The sequence below is a fragment of the Micropterus dolomieu genome, linkage group LG09 (assembly GCF_021292245.1).
Source record: "Micropterus dolomieu isolate WLL.071019.BEF.003 ecotype Adirondacks linkage group LG09, ASM2129224v1, whole genome shotgun sequence".
Classification (NCBI taxonomy): domain Eukaryota; kingdom Metazoa; phylum Chordata; class Actinopteri; order Centrarchiformes; family Centrarchidae; genus Micropterus; species Micropterus dolomieu.
This window is the reverse complement of record NC_060158.1, coordinates 22,423,455-22,442,208: the sequence shown is the minus strand read 5'-3', so window position 1 is coordinate 22,442,208 and position 18,754 is coordinate 22,423,455. Positions and strand designations below refer to the sequence as shown.

Sequence of the window (18,754 nt, the reverse complement as noted above, 5' to 3'; positions counted from 1 at the left end):
CCGTAACTCATATTGTACTGTACCACATATTGTACGGCTGTCTGTGTTATTTTCCCTCCTTTGTCTGTTGTGCCCTTGAAGAAATGTCTCCTTTATCTGGTTTAATTGCTTTGTTCTAGTTTTTCTGTGCTGCATTGCCCCTGACCCAGCTTTACTTATTTACTTGTTAATTCCTGTAAGTTGTTTGTCACTAAACAGCCCACACGAGGCTACACTGTAAAAAAAAAAAGTAATAAGTTTACCCTCTAGAAACTTTAAGCTTTTTTCCAATGAAGTTTATTGTCTTAACACAAATTGTTCACCCTATTAATAGTTTATGCAATGTTTTCTTTATTTCTGGTTTGAAATGATGCCTGCTTGCATGCATATCTAATATTTGCTTATTTGTGTCCGTAGCATGTGTGGAGCGAGAGTGAGGACTGCCTTCCCTTCCTACAGCTGGCCCAGGACTACATCTCCTCCTGCGGGAAGAAGACTCTGTTGGAGGTCCTGGAGAAAGTCTTCACATCCTTCAGGCCTGTAAGAACACAAAAGTGACACTTTTGGGAGCCACAGTTTACTTTTTGATTAACTGCAACCACAGCACAGTGACCTCTGCTTACTGTCTGGGTCTTACAACCCTGATCTGTTTGGTGCAGACAAAACATGTTTAATCAATAGCTACTTCACCAGTGGTGGACTTGCTGTTCCCCTATGTAAGAAAAAAACAGTGTTGACCAACGATTAAAATTTTTAATCACGATTAATCGCATGATTTTCTGTGATTAATCGCGATTAATTGCATTGTTATGGCGCGTTCCTGTGAAACTGTTGCGGCTGTGCTCGCCTCACGCTGCTGAAGTTGAAGTGTCTTGAACTTTTTGTACGCAACGTGCAGCACAAATCATTGGAAGAGAGACTGATCCTCGCTGTTTGTGAGTTTCCAGAATCTATTACTGTTTACTAAATAGGACATCAACAGGAGGGAATTCGTATGGCAGAGTATCCCTGCAAAACTAGATGTAGGCCTGTCCGGTAAAGTTCTGTAAATTGTAACTTAAATTAAATAGGCTATAGCTGTGTAGCGCACACAAGCCATTGCCATGTTTACTATCCATAGAGCGCCTGCCGTTTATCAAAGAGCAACCCAGCGTGGAAAAGCGGCTACGTTGTGATTTTATGAATGTTCCTAAGATTGACATCTTCCCCAATACTAATCAGGGTGCAGTGTGTAGCTATCCACTAAACGCTATGGCATTTAATTCTTCGCTTGTCATGCTTTTGTTTATCTTCTTCTCCCACACGCTGCATCCAACGTAGTCTCCAGAAGCCTCCCTCCACTGCTTGTTTGGGTGGGTGGTTTGCAGGCTGATCAACATCCCACCCCTCCTCTGACCCAGGGTTTGACTGTATGTGTATTCAGAGCAGAGAAACGGACTTTCAAAATAATAAAAACTACCTTAACATGAGATAAAATAATTGTCAGCATTAATTAATTAATGCGTTAATCGATACTAACGTGTTAACTTGCCCAGCCCTAAAAAAAAACAGCAAAAGTTCCCAGTATGCAAGAAAATGTGATGCAGTGCCCGAACAGGTGCCCTTTCAATAGAAAAATTGTGATGCTGTGCACTATACAGTGTCCCTTTGTGTGAGTAATTGTTGTAAAGTGCCCTCCAAGGTGCCCCTATGTGCAAACAATGTGATGAAGTGCCCTCTGGGTGCCCTTCAAATGATCTGACACAACAATGAGAGAAATCCGGTATCTGTGGCTATCGCATAACTGTAATTAGCACAGCCAACTGGCTGGTCTACCTGTCTGCCCAGCTGCGCGCACTCTGCCCGTGAACTCACTGCGCATGGAGATGTGTTTTGGGGCAGTGGCTTTGGAGGGAGGCCTGAAGGGAGGGGTGGGAGTTTTTCAGTTGGATACTTTCAAAATCTAGTTGTCTATTGCTAGTTTCTTGAACAATGCCTAGCTTTAGGGGTGCAGGTGAGCGAAGTTAGTTAACGTTGTCTAGAGGCAGGCTAGCTGTTTCAGTCTTTGTGCTAAGCTAAGCTAAGCTAACTGATTACAGTAACTCTCAGCAAGAAAGCTGAGACCGCCTGATCCTGAATATTTGTTTGCAGATAAACAAGGCATCATTAACAGAAGTAAAATGTGTTGGTGCAGTTTACACACTTCTTAATGTTACAACCTTCTCTTTCTACCCCTGTCAGCTGCTGGGTCTTCCAGATATAGAGGACGACAGTTTTGAGCATTACCACGCTGACATGGAGGGAGAACCAGGGCCCGACCACCAGCAGATGGGGGTCAGCCAGCAGTGATGAGCCTGCAGTTGGGGCAGAGCTGCTCTGAAGCTCTCGGCCTCAACTCATCCGCCCAAACACTTAACAACACACTCTTATCCAAACACACACACGCACACACACACACACACATACTTACAGTCAACTTGCTAAAAATGCACCACCATGTTCTTGAATGTCTCAGTGGCTTTGCTTCCCAAAGAGTGCACTCTGTTGCACTGTTGAACCCCAACCAACTAAACACACACGCACGCATAAACACACACACACACACACACACACACACACACACACACACACACACACACACACATTGGGGCTACGTGAGCCGTAGCCATGTACAATGCAAGTATCATAATCATTCACCTTCTGGTTAGTTAAAGTTCCACAGCACAGCAATATTACATCGGCCTCAGCTGGCTTTGTTATGCAGAAATACAGTCAGATGTTACCGCAATACACACATTTCCCCCGTTGGTTTGGAGATGAATGTGACAGATAACCTAATTTCTCTGCCTGTCTGTTGACACAGAGGATACACGAGAGCTAGATGAAAGATGAATGGGTGAAAACTGACGGTTTGTGGTTGTGTGAGGCAACTGGAGTGACGCAGATAAAGAGCAGGAGGGAGGGAGGAGGGAAAAGCAGTATAATTTTCCACTTCATGGAGGGAAGGGAGGATGTATATTTGTGATGTAGATTCAGGTGGGATAGCTCTCAACCTATCCTGTTTTAAACACACAGTTAAAGTAGTCTAATAGGTTTCAGTCAAAAAGCATTTTACACGTTGGCTCCTCATGTGGAAATCAAAGTGTGCAGCTTCACAGTAGCATGGATCATCTCTTGAGGTGTGTCTCTAAATGTTTCCAAGGCAGTACACCTCAAAGGAATTTAAAGTCACTTTATGAGGACGTTTTTAATCAATGTTACTATCATATGACCAACACAACAAAGGCCCACGCTGCAGCTTAAGCCCTTCTTGGTTTGGGTGTCTCATTGTCACATGACACCCTAGTTTTGCCCTGTAGTCTTCCTTCCTGGTTGTTGGTGGTTCACAATTTGCCCTCCTAAAGCTAGCCAAAACCTGTTTTGCGTGTGTTGTTTTGAGTTTATCAGCTTCTTTCAACGTTTCTCTTAAACATAAATTTAAAAAGTGCACACCCAAATCCCTGAGTGATATCACAGGGAAGAGAAAATATTTGTTGACAGCCGCCGGCCCTCTGCCTTCCCTGTTCTCTCTAATCTCACAAGTGTGTTGTTGTATGTCACATCCAGCGCACTGCAACGCTTCAGGCCCCCGCCGCCTTCGACCACTCGATCCACGTGCAAGACTGTTTCAGAGGTTCACCTTTAGCTTGTTTACTTTGGCTTGTAAATGTTTGTCTTTTTATTGCCTCTTTGAATGTGTATCTTCTGTTTGTCCTCCGATGTGTGTGAAATTGTTCAATAAACCGTGTGAACAGCGTGTCCCCCGGGAGTATTTCTTTTTTTCTTAATGGCCTGAAGTTAATGGAACAGTGCCTTCAACATGGAGGGCTTTTGATTTCACTGAGTGGACTGGTGACCTGCTACTGCTGTGCCAACAGCCCGCTGGTGTTACTGGGGTTGACGTCACGCGCCACATGACCGCTCACTCAAAGCTGCGTCAGGCTGGAGACCACAGACAGGAAGCTATGATGTGGCCTTCAAAGTAAAAGCGCAAAAGCGATCTGAAGATTATCAGTCTTTCAGGTCATAGTTTTCCAAGGCGGGTTAAAATCAAGGGAAACACTTGGTTGAAGATACTCAAAGACGTTTCGCCTCTCATCCAAGAGAGGCCTTTACTCGTTGAACTACAATTACTGGAATATCAAACTGTATCCATTTGGAACATTAAACCTGTAGTTTACAGTGGATCTTTAAAACACAGGCATAGCCTACAAATGCAAATATAGACCTACACATACTCTGCAATGGTGGTTGAAGTCATTGTGAATTGCTTGACAATCACAATACCTCTGTGAGTGAACTGACCCATTAAATGTTCCACTTTTTGTGATAACAAAAGGACAACTCTCAATACACATCAACTTTCAACCAATGAGCATTACATTTAACCTACAGTCATCTAAGGAAATAACACTGATCATTAACACCCAAGCACATAAACCTTTGGTGCAGAATAATTCAATTCATAGGGAATAATATGACAATAAAAATAACTTTACTTGTGTAACACGATTCATTAATTAAATGCAGCTCAATCTGGTTAACATCAAATTGCAGATATTTCAAACAAATAATCAGCCAAAAATGTATCAGTACTCTGTGTTATATTATTAAATTATCGGCAGTGATGTAATGTAACTAAGTACATTTACTCAAGTGTAGGCTTCTTAAGCACAGATTTTAGATACTTTACTTGAGTTTGACAGCTTCAGGTACTAGTTACTTCACAAATTTAAGATTTTTGCATACAAAACATATGTGGAGCTTATAATATATGATGCTTTGTTATAAATTAAACTAACAGTAGGCCTGCAGCTGAAACAATCAGTCAGTTGCAGGAAACTTTTTTGGCAACTATTTTGACACATGAATAAGTAATTATTGTGTGAATTATTATAATAATTTAAATTTATTTTAAATAAATTTGAGCCAAACCTCAAGTTAGTTGGACAAAACAAACAAACATTGTGACAGTGTCACTTTGTGCTTTATGTTACATATTTTCACTTAAGAAACATTTTCAATGCAGGACTTAACAGAGAGAGATTTGACAGTGAAGTTTTAGTACTTTTATTTAAGTAAACGATCTACTTCCAACACCACTGATTATAAGATCATTATTGTTGGTAAGTGGTACTTTATGTTGTAGTTCGTCAAGTTGGAGATAATTTCAAATGCTTCAATATAATTTGGGGTAATATAATTTATAACATCATATTTCATAACTGATCTTGTAATAATATGCAAAGTAACCAACAGCATTAGCTGTAAAACATAAATTATTATGAACTACTCTCTGTGCAATTTAATAGGCTACAGTACATGAGTACAGTCACTTAATTACTTTCCACCACTGCTGTGGCTGCAGAAGACTTTGCATGGTAGAGCAACAGTTACAATGGCAAACAAAAAGAACGGTTTCCCTGGAAAATAATTCTACAGTCTACAGTCAAACTTCAACACTTTGTCGTCACATTTTTTTCCAGAAGTAGTGTGTTCATCGCTTTTACTTTGAAGGCGAATTGATCTTATCCTGCTGAACTTTGGAGAGTTTGACGGAGCAGCTTCACAGAGGGAGGAGGGCAATCTGTGCTTTTATTTTTCTTTCCTGACGGCCACAGTTGAGCACAAAAACAAACTTGGACCGACTGGGTAGTGGGTCAACACTCAGCGCTAATGTCCTTGCCTGAAGTGGAGGAACTGAAGCCTTTTAACTGAAGAGATTTGATCTTTTTATTTTCCATTGTTGAAAAAAGGGAAGGGCTCCATCAAGTAAAAAAAGTGACCGTTTAGAAATTAAGTTATGAGTCAGTGAGTGCGCAGTTTACGCACTGGGAGCACCGCGAAACTTTAACATGTTGGATGACCTCGCCTTTGTTGTTGTTCATGTGTTAGGCTTAATTTCCTTTGTTGGTGACACTTCTTCAGAACTCACTGTAAACATGTGTCGTGGCTAAAAACTTTAAAGCGCACACAAAACCTGAGGAGGTAATCCTAAAACACCATGGGGGCCAAACAGAGCAGCCCAGTATTTGATGGCAGAACTCGGGCTTATTCCAGCTCCGATCTCCCATCTGGAAACCCCAGCCGAGGGGAAAGGATAGCGGGGTTTAGGTACACCAATGGACCAGATGGCCCCAGGATCCGGTACACAGGTGGAGGGCCAGCGAGCTCCGGGCTCAGTATACCGGCCGGCGGCAGGTCAGGATCGCACGTACTCAATCAGAGCCTCGATGGTGACGACGAGAACCAGCTGCCTCCTGACGGCCACAGGTTGCTTATAGGGTCTCTACCGGCCCACCTGTCCCCTCACCTGTTGGGAGGTAAGATTGGTGCGCATGGGTTCATAACAGTCACTCCATAAAACATCTGGAAGGACGGCTGTCATACGAGTAATATGTAATCACTCAGGGCCTTTATGACACTTACTTGTTAGCAGTAAATACAGAGATAATGGCGCATTATGCGGTTTTAATCTATCTTTACAGTAGTCATGGAGTCAATTATGAGGGGGACCAAATCTAAATCCAGTCTAAAATATTTGCACATGGGTGGAACTTGATATTTATTTTATTGTATTCATTTATTTTACAATAATGTCTAATAGTCTTTGGGAGGGTTGTTTGTTTTTACCTTTTTTAAGGCAGAGATCAGGGATTGATAAAGTACAACCATAACCATCATTTAAACATACATCTATGCATTGTTATATGAAGACAAGCCCAGATAATGTGGCCAAGGTTTAGTAAATTGTTGTTTTTATTTACATATCCAGTCATATTTAGTTTAGCGTCAACATGTTGATACCATATGTTTATAATACTCCTGCAAGATATCATAAGTTATATACATTACAGTTACTTAGTATTTTTCCATTTGATATATGATACCTGGTATGGTGATAGCAATGCCATGGCTGAGGCCTTTGTTAGCACCTCTGCGCTTTTTTTCTAGCCCCAGGTGGCTCCACTATAGTGAACTGCGGTCTGTCTTCTTTTCTCTGTCTTGCAAAACTGGCTTGTTTTTCGCTCTGGCTGAGAGGGAAGAGTGCATTATGTAGGTCAGCAGATAAGAGCTTCCTGCTGGTTACACATTGCCTGATATACACAGACACACACGCGTGTGCTCACACAAACTTCCTGAATCTGCAAGTCAAGCTGCTTTGCAACTCTCCAGAGAAGACTACAACAAAACAGGATTTGAACTAATATCACAGGACAATGCTCTAATATCCATGTCACTCATATTTCATAACGTGGTCAATAAAAATAAGGCAGAATTTTGGTCCCCCTTCCTTCTAATTACCAGAAGAGGTAATTACCCTGATGAGGAAGTGTAATCATCAATAACCTTTGCTCTTCAGATCCATGTGATTGTGACCCTGCAGACCTGACAATGTGTCCACAGGCATACCCGGTTTCCTCACCTCCTTTACAAACACAATACGCAAACACGAGATTCACACCAGACACAGAGTTTACTGACTGCATATTTAATTAATTTGTTTGCCTTTTCTTGACTGAGGTGTTATAATATTAAACAGGAGGTTAGCTTATCTCAGGTCAAGCAGCACCTGCCCATTAATCTTTGTGCAGCTGGGAAGATGCACGGGGTCCGGAGGCCATGTGTATGTGGGTCAAACTATGATTATGATGATGATATTAATTAATAAACTCATGACTGATTTATGTAATTCATACATACAGTGCTTTACATTTTGAAGCATCGCAGCTTAAGGATATGTTTACAGTTAGTTTGTAACGTGCAATGACACCTATAGATTGTATGTTTAGGTAAGCAGATTGTAACGTGTTAGGTCACGTAACACTTTGTAAGATCAAGATTATGCAAACGGTCCCACGTCCTCTCTTGTGTACATATCAATAAAACACTATGAGGGAGACGTTGGCACATCGGGGTCCTCATGTTCTTGAATTTGTGTTTTCCCCTCAGGCTTCCACTGTCCTGTTTGCTCCAAGTTTATGGCTTCGGATGAAATAGAGAAGCACCTGCTCATGTGTTTCAGCAAAACACGGCTCACCTACAACAGTAAGAAATTTTTGCCAGAGAGGGCATGGGAGATTCTTTAAGTTGAAGAATTTGATATTTGGCCACAGCTACCATGTACATCTGTTATTCCTCAGTTTTACTTACTTTTTCAAAATAGACATGTGAAAGAACATGTGAACCTGAACAAGGCTGATGCATTAGAGGGCTGAGACCAGACTTCAAATGTCCAATATTCAGATTCTTTGCTAAAATAAAAGAAGAAGTACCGCAATGTGAACATATACTATCACAAATACAAGTAATGCATAATAGTACACCTTATGCAGAAGAATGACTCTTGTTTGATCATTAAATATTTCAGTGGTTCCCAACGTTTTTGTCTTGTGACCCCTTAAAACTAATTCATGTCAACTTGCAACCCCTCATCACAGGTTATGCTTAGTGTGGACTTGAGTTATAAGCAGTCCAAGAATCATTTCTATTTTATAAATTGACTCATTTGAAAGATTTACAGATCCATGAAAAGATAAAAGCCTCCAGTATTATGCAGGAAACCAGCCAAATTTTGATTGTTATACTTACCTCTAATGTAGACAGTACAGTGTTACTTTGTGAGCCACATTTTAATGGTGCAAGTGGTTGACATTGACCTTTGACTTATAAACTACTTTATTTATTAGCTTAATCAATAACAAGCCATCATATTTTAGAAGATCATGATGGGTTTTCTATGTAAAATCTTAACCTGCTAAACTGTAATTGTCAAATGAATGTAATGGAGTAGTTATAAGGTAGCATAGAATGGAAGTAACCTCAAAATTGTACTTATTTTCATTCCACCACTTTCTGTCTTCCCTTCCTCAGTCAAAATTGCACCCACATTGTTTCTATGATGACGATAATAAATGAATGAATAACTTGTTGCATTAAATAGTTGACTAATAAAGATGTTGTCCACAGAACTGCACCTGTAACAGACGTTATATAGTACTGCATGAAAAGATCAAAACAATGCACATTTACACAACCACCCATATGACTGTGTGTGAGCACCTGTGCATTGCACACACAGGAAAGGCAAACGCATCTTGTCTGTAGACATACTTCCTGCAAGTAGAGACACGCCAGGCTTGACAGTGTTGCATGTATACAAACAAGTAGATTGCTCCTCATCTTTAGCTGTTAGTGCATGTGCGGAGACAGGCACACAGTTTCCAGCTGGCACACACCCACACCAGCATGGTACCTATAAATATACAATACATATGCAGCTCATAGACAGTACAGTGTGGCTTAGCTTTGCTTATCACAGGCATACAGATCTATAAAACTTATACAGTCATCGCTTTATCCTTTACCTAACCCATGCAAATGTATTCAAAGTACATTTGATTAATTCTACCTCTTCTTCACGATTCAATGTAATATGCACACATGAAAACCCACAAACAATCCAAGTTACTACTTCGCCTGAGGAAATGGATTTGAATATGGAGGTAAGCACAAAAGAAAACTTCATCATTATCTGATCTCAGATTTATCTGATTAGAGACTCAGCTTCCTCCCTGTTATTAATATATATCATCAACTGTTATACAAAAAAATTTATAACAAAAAAGGGAAACTACATTCCAAAAAAACACAGCCTATTCCCACTGGAGACTGTGTATTTACCCACTTTACACACTGTAGAGGAAAACCGGTTCTCATCTGGGCACAGATGACAACAGGTATTGAGGTACCAAAGGTTAAACAGATGGTTATGTGGGGTTCAGTGACAGTAAACATCTGATGCATGGTTTAGTGTGCCACTGCGAGCCAGCTCTTTTCTCAGTTTGTCTCTGTCTCTGTCTTTCTCAGAGGACATCCTGTCCAGAGACTCTGGGGAATGTGCCATCTGTTTAGAAGAGTTGGAGCAGGGAGACACCATTGCCAGGCTGCCTTGCCTCTGTATCTACCATAAAGGGTAACTAACACACATAAATAAACAGATTGTAGTTGGAAATAGTTTGACAACTGCGTAAAATAAAGCAAGTGTAAATGGTCACATTTTTAAAGATTTACAAGTGCTGATGTTTTAAAGGAAGAGTTTGACATTTTACAATACGTTTATTCATTTTCACTTTTATCCAAAGCGACTTACAACTGCTATATATGTCAGGAGCAACTAGGGGTTAAGTGTCTTGCTCAGGGACACAATGGTGGACTTGAACCCAGGTCTCACACACCAAAGGCATGTGTCTTATTCACTGCCCCAACACCAGGGAAGCGTATGAGCCAAGACAAGAAATTGTATTGCACATAACATGTTATTAGTGATTTAAAAATAATAATTGTTTTAATAATTGTGCTAATTGTTTTTTTTCGCTTAGTTAAGCTAACTGTCTGCTGGTAGCTTCATATTTAGCATACAAACATGAGAGTGGTATCAGTCTTCTCAAGTTAGGGAATAAACATATGTCCCAAAATGTTAAACTATTTATTTACAAAAATGTAAAAAAAAAAAAAAAAGAACAGGTGACAGCCATCATAGACAGTAATGATAAACACTCTTTATCATCACTCATTATTAGCTAGAAAAATACCTCATACATAATGTGGGACATGTGTCTTGGGCCAGAACAACTTGAATAAGAAAACATTTGAAACAGCTAGCTCTATCCATAGGTATCAAAATCAACAAAACAGCATATAATAACATTAGTTAGTGAGCTTTAGAGGTGCTTGATTTCAGGTTTTGTTATATTTGGACACAGTCAGGCCAGCTGTGTCCTCGTTTCTAGTCTTTATGCTAAGCTAAGCTAACGTTCTGATATGAAAGTGGTATCAATAAGATCATCTGACTCTTAGCAAGAAAGCAAGAAAGCATATGTAAAAGACCATAATGAGGTGTATGAAAGGCAGTTTCATATGTAAATAGATGATAAATAATTTATTCAGTCAGAGGAGCACAAAAATAGTCTAAAAGGTAATTTATCTATAATAATAATTTATCTAAAAAGAGTAGAGACACTTTTATTTTGATTAGAACTAAGTGTACATCCTTTGATTACAAGAGACAAACTTGCCTGTTATCCTCCTCTTTCTGTTTCAGGTGTATAGACGAGTGGTTTGAGGTGAATCGCTCATGTCCGGAGCATCCCGCTGACTAGGAGCCGCAAGAGTACAGTTTCAGTCTACTGTACATCGCTGTGGTGGACTGTGTGCCCTGACCTCATCCCAACACAGTCTGCTCCAGCTGAGCATCAGCGCTCCTCAGGGATTGTAAGACATTATTGTACAGGTGTTTTCATATTGCCTCATGGAAGAGCGATGGACTATGGATATGTTCCTCTAGATTTTGTTGTGGGATGTTCAAAGAACCACTGGTGGAGTCATTTTGTCTCCAGAAAATATGTGAATGTTCCTTATGCCACCTGCTGGCCTGAAGTGGGTTCATGCAACCTGGGATCTGTTTTGCTGAACAGGGTGTGGTTTTATAGCAGAGGACTTCTATAACCAACATGGTGGGAGGTCTCTTTTCAGCAGAGATTATGGTTGAGTAACTGTCCAGAGAATGGTCAGAAGACTGAAGGCTGATGTTGTGCAATGTGAAAAAAAGCCATACTGAATTAAAAATACCTATATCAGCTTTAAGGGATGATTAACGTGTTGATGGTAGTTAGGAAGTACATCTTCATTTTATTGCAAAATTGGCTGTCATTGTTTGTTAAACAATCATGTGTTCTAGACCAAATAGTCTAACGTGAAATAGTCGGACCTTGTCAATCACCTGGCCATTTAGAACCACAGCAATGTGATTGTGTAGTTGTGTAGTGGTGGAATTAAAGATAGGCTAAAACATATCTAATGATGATTCATGCTCTGTCTAAGGAGTGCCATAATATGCTGCTATGTCACAGACTGGAAAGTTTTCCTATAACCTTTGAGCCTGTGTTCAGTGTACTTTCTATTTGTACTGTAATGAATTGCACAACAATAAATGTTTTGTCTTTGTGTCTCTTTACTGCATACAAACTATTCAGTATTTAATGTGAACCCTTCATTTACATACTCATCTTTATGTAATGAAAATTAGATAAACAATCTATAGATAATTTGATATTGACGTGAATTACTGTAAGAAAAATGCAATTTTTTTCTGTCTAAAATGGCTGGAGACGAGGAAGACGAAGAAAGGAAATGAGTCAATAAAAATATTTTAAATATCTTTTTTATGTATTTATACCATGAATGTTTCCTTTGGTGAAATAAGGATACCATAATGATGAATAAATTCAATGTAGGGGAGACTGAGTATGGTTGTAACACTTTTTGCCTCAGCAACTATAACACACTGAATTTTGTAGCTAGAGTTCTCAAATTTTTTATACAAAGTACCCACATTTGTTCACTACAAATGGCACCAATTCAATCCTCTACAAGAATATCACAGACCTCGTGACTTGATGTCAAATGCAATGTGTTCTCGTTACAACCTACCCCAATAGCGGGTTAGGTTGTAACACATGCTGAGGTAGGTTGTAACAATTGCACAAAAGAATCACAAATAGATGCTCCAAAACAGGTAGCTTTATAAAAGAACAATGTTTCTCTCTCTTGCTGTAACAGACTTTGTCTGATGACTCACGCACATGTACAATATGTGTTTGTAAATTTATCTATAGAATAAACTTACTTAAAAGTATACTTAATAAATACTATTACAATGTAATTAATGAAAGAACATCTCTGTAGTGGGCCGGTATTCACTGGTACGTATACCAGCACTTCTATATTTTACTCTTTGGCGTACTGGGACTTTTTCTTGCGCACAAGCACTTCTCACAAGCTGCCCATACACTTTTCTACCCTCTCCACCGGTGGAGACCGAGTATCAAGTGATGATACATACATGTGCTATACATGTCAGAGGTTGCACGCCTCTGGAACAACTAGGGGTTAAGTGTCTTGCTCAAGGACACAATGGTGGATGGGTCACAGTGGGGGATTGAACCAGGGTCTCTCACACCAAAGGCATAGTCTTACCCATTGCGCCACTGCCACCCTCACTGGTAACCCTGGAGTGCAGGTTTGGTGGGCTCAGACTGCAAAGGGCACTCTGTAAAATATTAAAATCAAAGAATGTCCCTAGTTTTATGTATCGTGGATGGTTGTAACACTTTTTAAAGAAGTGTTACAACCCATCCCACCCCTGTTAGCCAATGTTTAGCTAGCTGTATTACCATAGTGGTTTGAAATTAGAAAGGAAAAAATGCATCACATGTTGCCTGAGAAACTGTATTTCAATCTCATATAAATCAAACAATTCTATCTTCTATTTTGCAATCTACAAAAAATAGTCTTGGTCAAAAAATTTACTTTCTTACCTCAAAATCAGTTATTTCTCTATATATTCTGAATGCACCGCTTTCCAGGCTTGATAACCACCATGCCTGATCTGGGAGGAAGTAGGTAAATACTAAAATGATCACTTAACTCTTATTTTATCTCTGTTTGGTGGAATTGGTGTTGTTACAACTCTCCGGTCTCCCCTAGTTATAAAGTAGACAACGTTGGTTGAATAATTGATTTACAAGCAAAATGTTATTATCATACTGTTCAATTGATTTATATATACAAAATATATGAGTTGTTCCAAATATAAAACCTATGAGGAGTGAAGTTGTGCTTGTAAATTAGGGACCAAGCCAGTAGCATTTGTTTATGAAACGAAGAAAGTTTAAGAGGCATTTTTTCAATATTATAAGTGCATAGGCCTACCAACAAGACTGGAGACCATCAAGTGAAGAAAAGACATAGCCTAATGGGGAATCAAATTCCACAGACTGGTTGGGCAATTTAAAGTAGTAAAGTCGAGAAAACTAAGGCCACCTTTACTGTACTCATTAAAAACAGACTTTTTCAGATAATGATTGCGATTTTTCCATACAAAATCATAAAGGACAACATCTATGGTTTTACACATTTGTTGATCTATATATAAAGATAGAGCAGCGTATGTTACTCTTGATATTCCTTCGGCCTTTGAGAGTAAAATCCTGCCTTTCAAAGATAAATCACGTAATAGCCACAGGTTGAATTTCTTCTTCATTTTATCAACAATGGGAGTGAGGTTATTCTTGCATCTTTGGGGTTCATTTTTATCAATTACAATACCTAAGTAAATAATAGAGCTTTTCACAGGAATATTAGCAATTAACTCAACATCACAATCTTTAAGAGTCAGTAATTCACATTTTTAAGGTTTAATCGGAGACCAGAGGCTTCCGACTTCTTATTAATAAGATTCACATAATCGCACACGTGACGTAGCCACGTTGTGTAATGCTGTCGCTGGATTGATGACGTCACGCGTACAGAAACGTAACATTTACGAAAAGGAGGTTTAGCATTGTGTTGGAAAGCTAACGTTAATTTTTGCTACACTGTCGATTTATTTCGCTGTATAATACGCATTCCCTTTGCATTGTAAAGTAAGTGAATTATCTTTATCTCTATTTTAGTTATATCTGGTAAGATCTGGTCATCCCAGGTTCTTTTCTCTTCCAGACTTTTGGCTAACTTAGCTAACGTCAATTCAAGCTCACTAGCTAACTTATAACGTTAGTGTCAACAAGCTAACCGCACGCTCCTGCCCAAACTAAGTGAATGATATGAGCAAAAATTCAGATTTTTATTTAACTTAACTTAACGTTACTCGTACTGCCTATCAAGTTATGTGAAGCTAAAGTCAAATTTATTTTGTTGTTTTTTAGCTTGGGAGTCGAAAACTTAGGATCAAGATGTCGTACATGCTACCGCATCTCCACAATGGCTGGCAGGTTGACCAAGCCATCCTGTCTGAGGAGGACCGAGTCCTGGTGATCCGCTTTGGACACGACTGGGACCCGACATGTATGAAAATGGACGAAGTTCTCTACAGCATCGCTGAAAAGGTTTGGTTATTACTTGGAACCGTGTGTGTTGTAACACAAACATCATTAGCTAACTTTAACGTTACCCCTTCTGTCTAAGCATGCAGAATAACATCACCTGCTGGTCTGCAGCTGAACATTGTTTGTAATGGAAACGTAGACTTTCAGCTTGCCTTTAGGGGTAACAGTAAGGCCTGTGTGAGCAGCAACAGAAGGCAACCAAAATGTTTTAATTCATACTCAAACCTAATGATCAGTAATATGGAATATTCAAAATAAAATGTTTTATTATTCACTGTACCAGCCAGTGATTTCCCAATGTGTGTTTGTCCAGTCAGCAGTTTTGTTGCATTTCAGTGAGGAAGGAAAATAAATAATACACTGATCACAGGCTGTAGTATTCATAGAAATTAGTTTATGTTCAAAAAGCTGCTGACACACTCCTATCAGGCTATTAAAACTCAATTGCAAAATATACATTATTAATATCGTTGATCGTCCTTTATTAGTTGGGTAAATGTTGCCACATTGACTAATTGGCATCAGTAGCATTAAATGCTTAATGCTTAATAATTGGTTTTTATTTGCAGGTGACAGTTTGTTCTACGCTTAAAAAGTACACTTAATTTATACTGTTATAGTTTCACACTTTTAAAATTTAAAATGCTTGTCAGTAAAATTCACAGTTTAAAATTACAGTTTATGGGTTGACTTGACCTCAGCTGAAAATCATATGGATTTAACACATTACAGAAAATCATGTGGGGGGGTGGTTTTCGGGCACACTGCAGTTTTTGTTTGTAGTGCAGATTTATACTCTCTGCTGGAGGGCTGTGATGATGCATCACGGACGTCATCGTGTTCACTGCTCTTTGTAGTTTATTGCTGATTTTACAACTAAGATTTCCCTTTACAATATATTATCTTGGGGCATCTTACTCTCAGTCAGCAATTTGCAGACCGTTTTCAGTACATGCTGCCCAAAGCTATTAAGGCTGTTTAAAAAGCTGGGGAATTGCAATCATTTATTAAAGATGTAACTTTTATCATTTTTTTTCTAACAGTAACCTTAAACCTTAAACCTACCTTAAAAGGTGAGTTATTATTACAGGTTAGGTGGTTTAGAGGTGGAAAGGAGGTTTGTGGCAGTCTGTGAACAGTATGTTTATATTATCATAAATGTAACTTTTAAATGTAGGTTAGCAGGTTTAAGTGTCGTGTAAAGAACCCAGTTTATTACATGCATGGTAGAGTGAACTAACAAAGCAGGTACTTTTAATTTGTAAAATAAAATAATTATCAATAGAGAATTTTTTTTGTTTAATCCAGAAACTGACCTTTCTGTGTTGTGTTGTTCTGCCTTTACTTTCATTCATAATTATACCTTGATGGTTTACTGTTGTATTAATATTCTGCCAACGTACATCCTGACAGGTGAAGAATTTTGCAGTCATTTACCTGGTGGACATCACGGAAGTGCCTGACTTCAACAAAATGTACGAGTTGTATGACCCCTGCACTGTCATGTTCTTCTTCAGGTAAGGCACACAATGTCTAGATTTCAAAATATCAACGTAAATGTTATTTGAATGATGAAATAATTGAAATGAACTCGGTTGCCGTATGAGGACCTTGTCATATAAAGCCTTCCTGTTTGTCAGTGTTGTGGTAATACTGTACAACTTAAGAACTTTATGTTGTTATTGGTGTTTTTCAGGAACAAACACATCATGATTGATTTGGGCACCGGCAACAACAACAAGATCAACTGGACAATGGAGGACAAGCAGGAGATGATAGACATTGTTGAAACAGTGTACCGAGGAGCCAGAAAAGGAAGAGGTCTGGTGGTGTCTCCAAAGGATTATTCTACAAAATACAGATATTGATTTTTATTTTTATATACATATATTTTTACCCACAATTTTTGAACAGTTTTTTTCTCCCTGATATTTTGTGACATGACACAGAGACTACTAAGTTACAGAAGGCAAAGAAGATCTTTTTCAAAAGGACAATATTCTCATTAATGCTCATGATTGTGTTACATTGTGCCATTTGTGTTTTTTATGAGTAGATTGATAGATCTTATTTCTGTGAAACCTGTGCTCAAGAAACCAGACACAGTGTAAAAGTCCTCATATTTAAACATAATAAACATGGATGGATATTTACACACAAAGGTTTTTTGCTGTAGGTCCATTGAGTTGTCCCAAGCTGTGTTTCACAGTATAGAGACTTATAATGGGGGGAAAAGGGTATGTTTGCATACAAACTTGACAACATGACTACAATCAAACAAAATGCATAAAGGGATCAGCTCAGTACACACAGAGACAGTATATTATTTCTATAGTGCCAATTCATTAGCATAACCATAATCTAATTGCACTTTTCATTTAGAGCAGGTCTAGAACATTCTCTGTGTAATTTTATTGACAGAGACCTAACAGTTCCCACCATGAGCAAGCACTTGGCGACAATGGCAAGGAGAACAGGAAGAAACCTTGACCAGGACCTAGACACGGGGCAGGCGTCTACTACCTCGCCTGGTTGGGTTATAGTGAATAGTTGCTTCTTCACCACAAAAAATACTTAACAGAAACTCTCTGCCTACACTTGTTAAGTAATATAACAAATACCTTTAAAACAACTGTAGCTCTGCAATAAAAGCAGGTGAAGCTCATAATGTTTTGTGGGTTTTTTTGCTGGTGTATTAGAGAGGTAGATTCAACATGGTCACGTTGAAGAACTTTTGTGTTATAGTACGTTTACTGAAGTTATTAGCTTTCATACCCAGGGTTGACAGAAATCAGGAATTTTCAAAACATTTATTGAGCTGTCCTCAAACTTTATACTAAAAGTGACATAACGCATGTATTTATACCAGATATACATTTTGGTGCACTCGGCTGTAAAAATGGGACCAATATTTTTACTTGGCAAAATGAAAACTTATTTCCCTAAAATCTCCAGCAGGTGGAGCCAGAGATGTTTGGCTGATTTGTTTCACAGTCTGCTGATAACATTGTGGTAATACAGATCAGAATGTTTGTTAACCACTGATAACATTAGTTTATTGAATTTATTTGTCATGGACTATGTGTAAAAACCTTAAAAAATACACCAAAAAGAAAGAGATGTACCAGATGTAGCTTCTAGCTGCAGTCCAAGGAAGGACAAACACTAATACAGATAATGCTGCAACTACAACTTAAAAATACAGTAAATGCTAAATTAAATCAGAGCACAGACATTTCAATAATTACCCCCAAGCCTTTGCAATATAAGTACTCGTTCCCACTGCCAACAATATACAGCCAATTAGAATCAATCAGAATCTATTGAATTACAAGCACTAAGTGTACTCACACAGCATGTCAAACAGTTAAACTGTAAAAAACAGTAAAGATAATTAAATGGATGTATGATGTCTATATACAAGGTACACATGCTCACTGTGTGTACTAAACGTACAGGATGAATAGTAATACAAAGAACACTGGAATAAATAGTTATTTTAATGGGGATTCAGAGTGGTAAAGAAAAATAAATGTAGAGTTGGCTGTGTGGACGGCTATTGCATATTCCAGGCTATACAGGCTGTTAGTGAAGATGATAATATTTGAATTGGAAATATTATGTACAGCACAGTATATAAATACCCTATATACACATACACAGCTATAACAATAGTAATTGCAGAGTAATCGCTGGGGATAGTTCAGACACTGTAGGGAGACATTCACATAGCTGAGTTTACTGTTTATGAGTGTGATGTCCTGTGGGAAGAATCAGTTCTTGTGTCTGCTTGCTTTGAAGCTCGGTAC

At 38.7% G+C, this 18,754-nt stretch overlaps 3 protein-coding genes across 3 annotated transcripts in view; all 3 read left to right on the top strand.

Annotated features, from left to right (window-relative positions):
- mturn (maturin, neural progenitor differentiation regulator homolog (Xenopus)) overlaps positions 1–3,756 on the top strand; it is a 7,687-nt gene extending 3,931 nt beyond the window's left edge. The window contains exons 2-3 of the mRNA XM_046058605.1: positions 397–519; positions 2,200–3,756. Of these exons, the coding sequence (XP_045914561.1) occupies positions 397–519; positions 2,200–2,307 (231 nt within the window). The 3' untranslated portion in view covers positions 2,308–3,756. The remainder of the gene's footprint in view (positions 1–396; positions 520–2,199) is intronic.
- Positions 3,757–5,576: 1,820 nt separating this feature from the next.
- On the top strand, positions 5,577–12,013 carry LOC123977019 (E3 ubiquitin-protein ligase ZNRF2-like). The gene is made up of 4 exons (XM_046059469.1): positions 5,577–6,320; positions 7,951–8,046; positions 9,868–9,973; positions 11,102–12,013. The coding sequence occupies exons 1-4, from the start codon at positions 6,002–6,004 to the stop codon at positions 11,157–11,159; spliced, it is 579 nt and encodes a 192-aa protein (XP_045915425.1). The 5' UTR covers positions 5,577–6,001; the 3' UTR covers positions 11,160–12,013.
- A 2,331-nt stretch (positions 12,014–14,344) lies between these two features.
- Positions 14,345–17,098, top strand: txnl4a (thioredoxin-like 4A). Its single transcript, XM_046058549.1, has 4 exons — positions 14,345–14,483; positions 14,766–14,945; positions 16,359–16,462; positions 16,642–17,098. The coding sequence occupies exons 2-4, from the start codon at positions 14,793–14,795 to the stop codon at positions 16,811–16,813; spliced, it is 429 nt and encodes a 142-aa protein (XP_045914505.1). The 5' UTR covers positions 14,345–14,483; positions 14,766–14,792; the 3' UTR covers positions 16,814–17,098.
- The last annotated feature ends 1,656 nt before the right edge of the window (positions 17,099–18,754 follow it).

Bases quoted from the DNA above. Each gene is read 5' to 3' on its own strand.
- txnl4a (XM_046058549.1), top strand. From the start codon at position 14,793: ATGTCGTACATGCTACCGCATCTCCACAATGGCTGGCAGGTTGACCAA. The intron at 14,946-16,358 runs GTTTGGTTATTA...ACATCCTGACAG, and splicing joins TCTACAGCATCGCTGAAAAG to GTGAAGAATTTTGCAGTCAT. The intron at 16,463-16,641 runs GTAAGGCACACA...GGTGTTTTTCAG, and splicing joins ACTGTCATGTTCTTCTTCAG to GAACAAACACATCATGATTG.
- LOC123977019 (XM_046059469.1), top strand. From the start codon at position 6,002: ATGGGGGCCAAACAGAGCAGCCCAGTATTTGATGGCAGAACTCGGGCT. The intron at 6,321-7,950 runs GTAAGATTGGTG...TTTTCCCCTCAG, and splicing joins GTCCCCTCACCTGTTGGGAG to GCTTCCACTGTCCTGTTTGC. The intron at 9,974-11,101 runs GTAACTAACACA...TTTCTGTTTCAG, and splicing joins CTCTGTATCTACCATAAAGG to GTGTATAGACGAGTGGTTTG.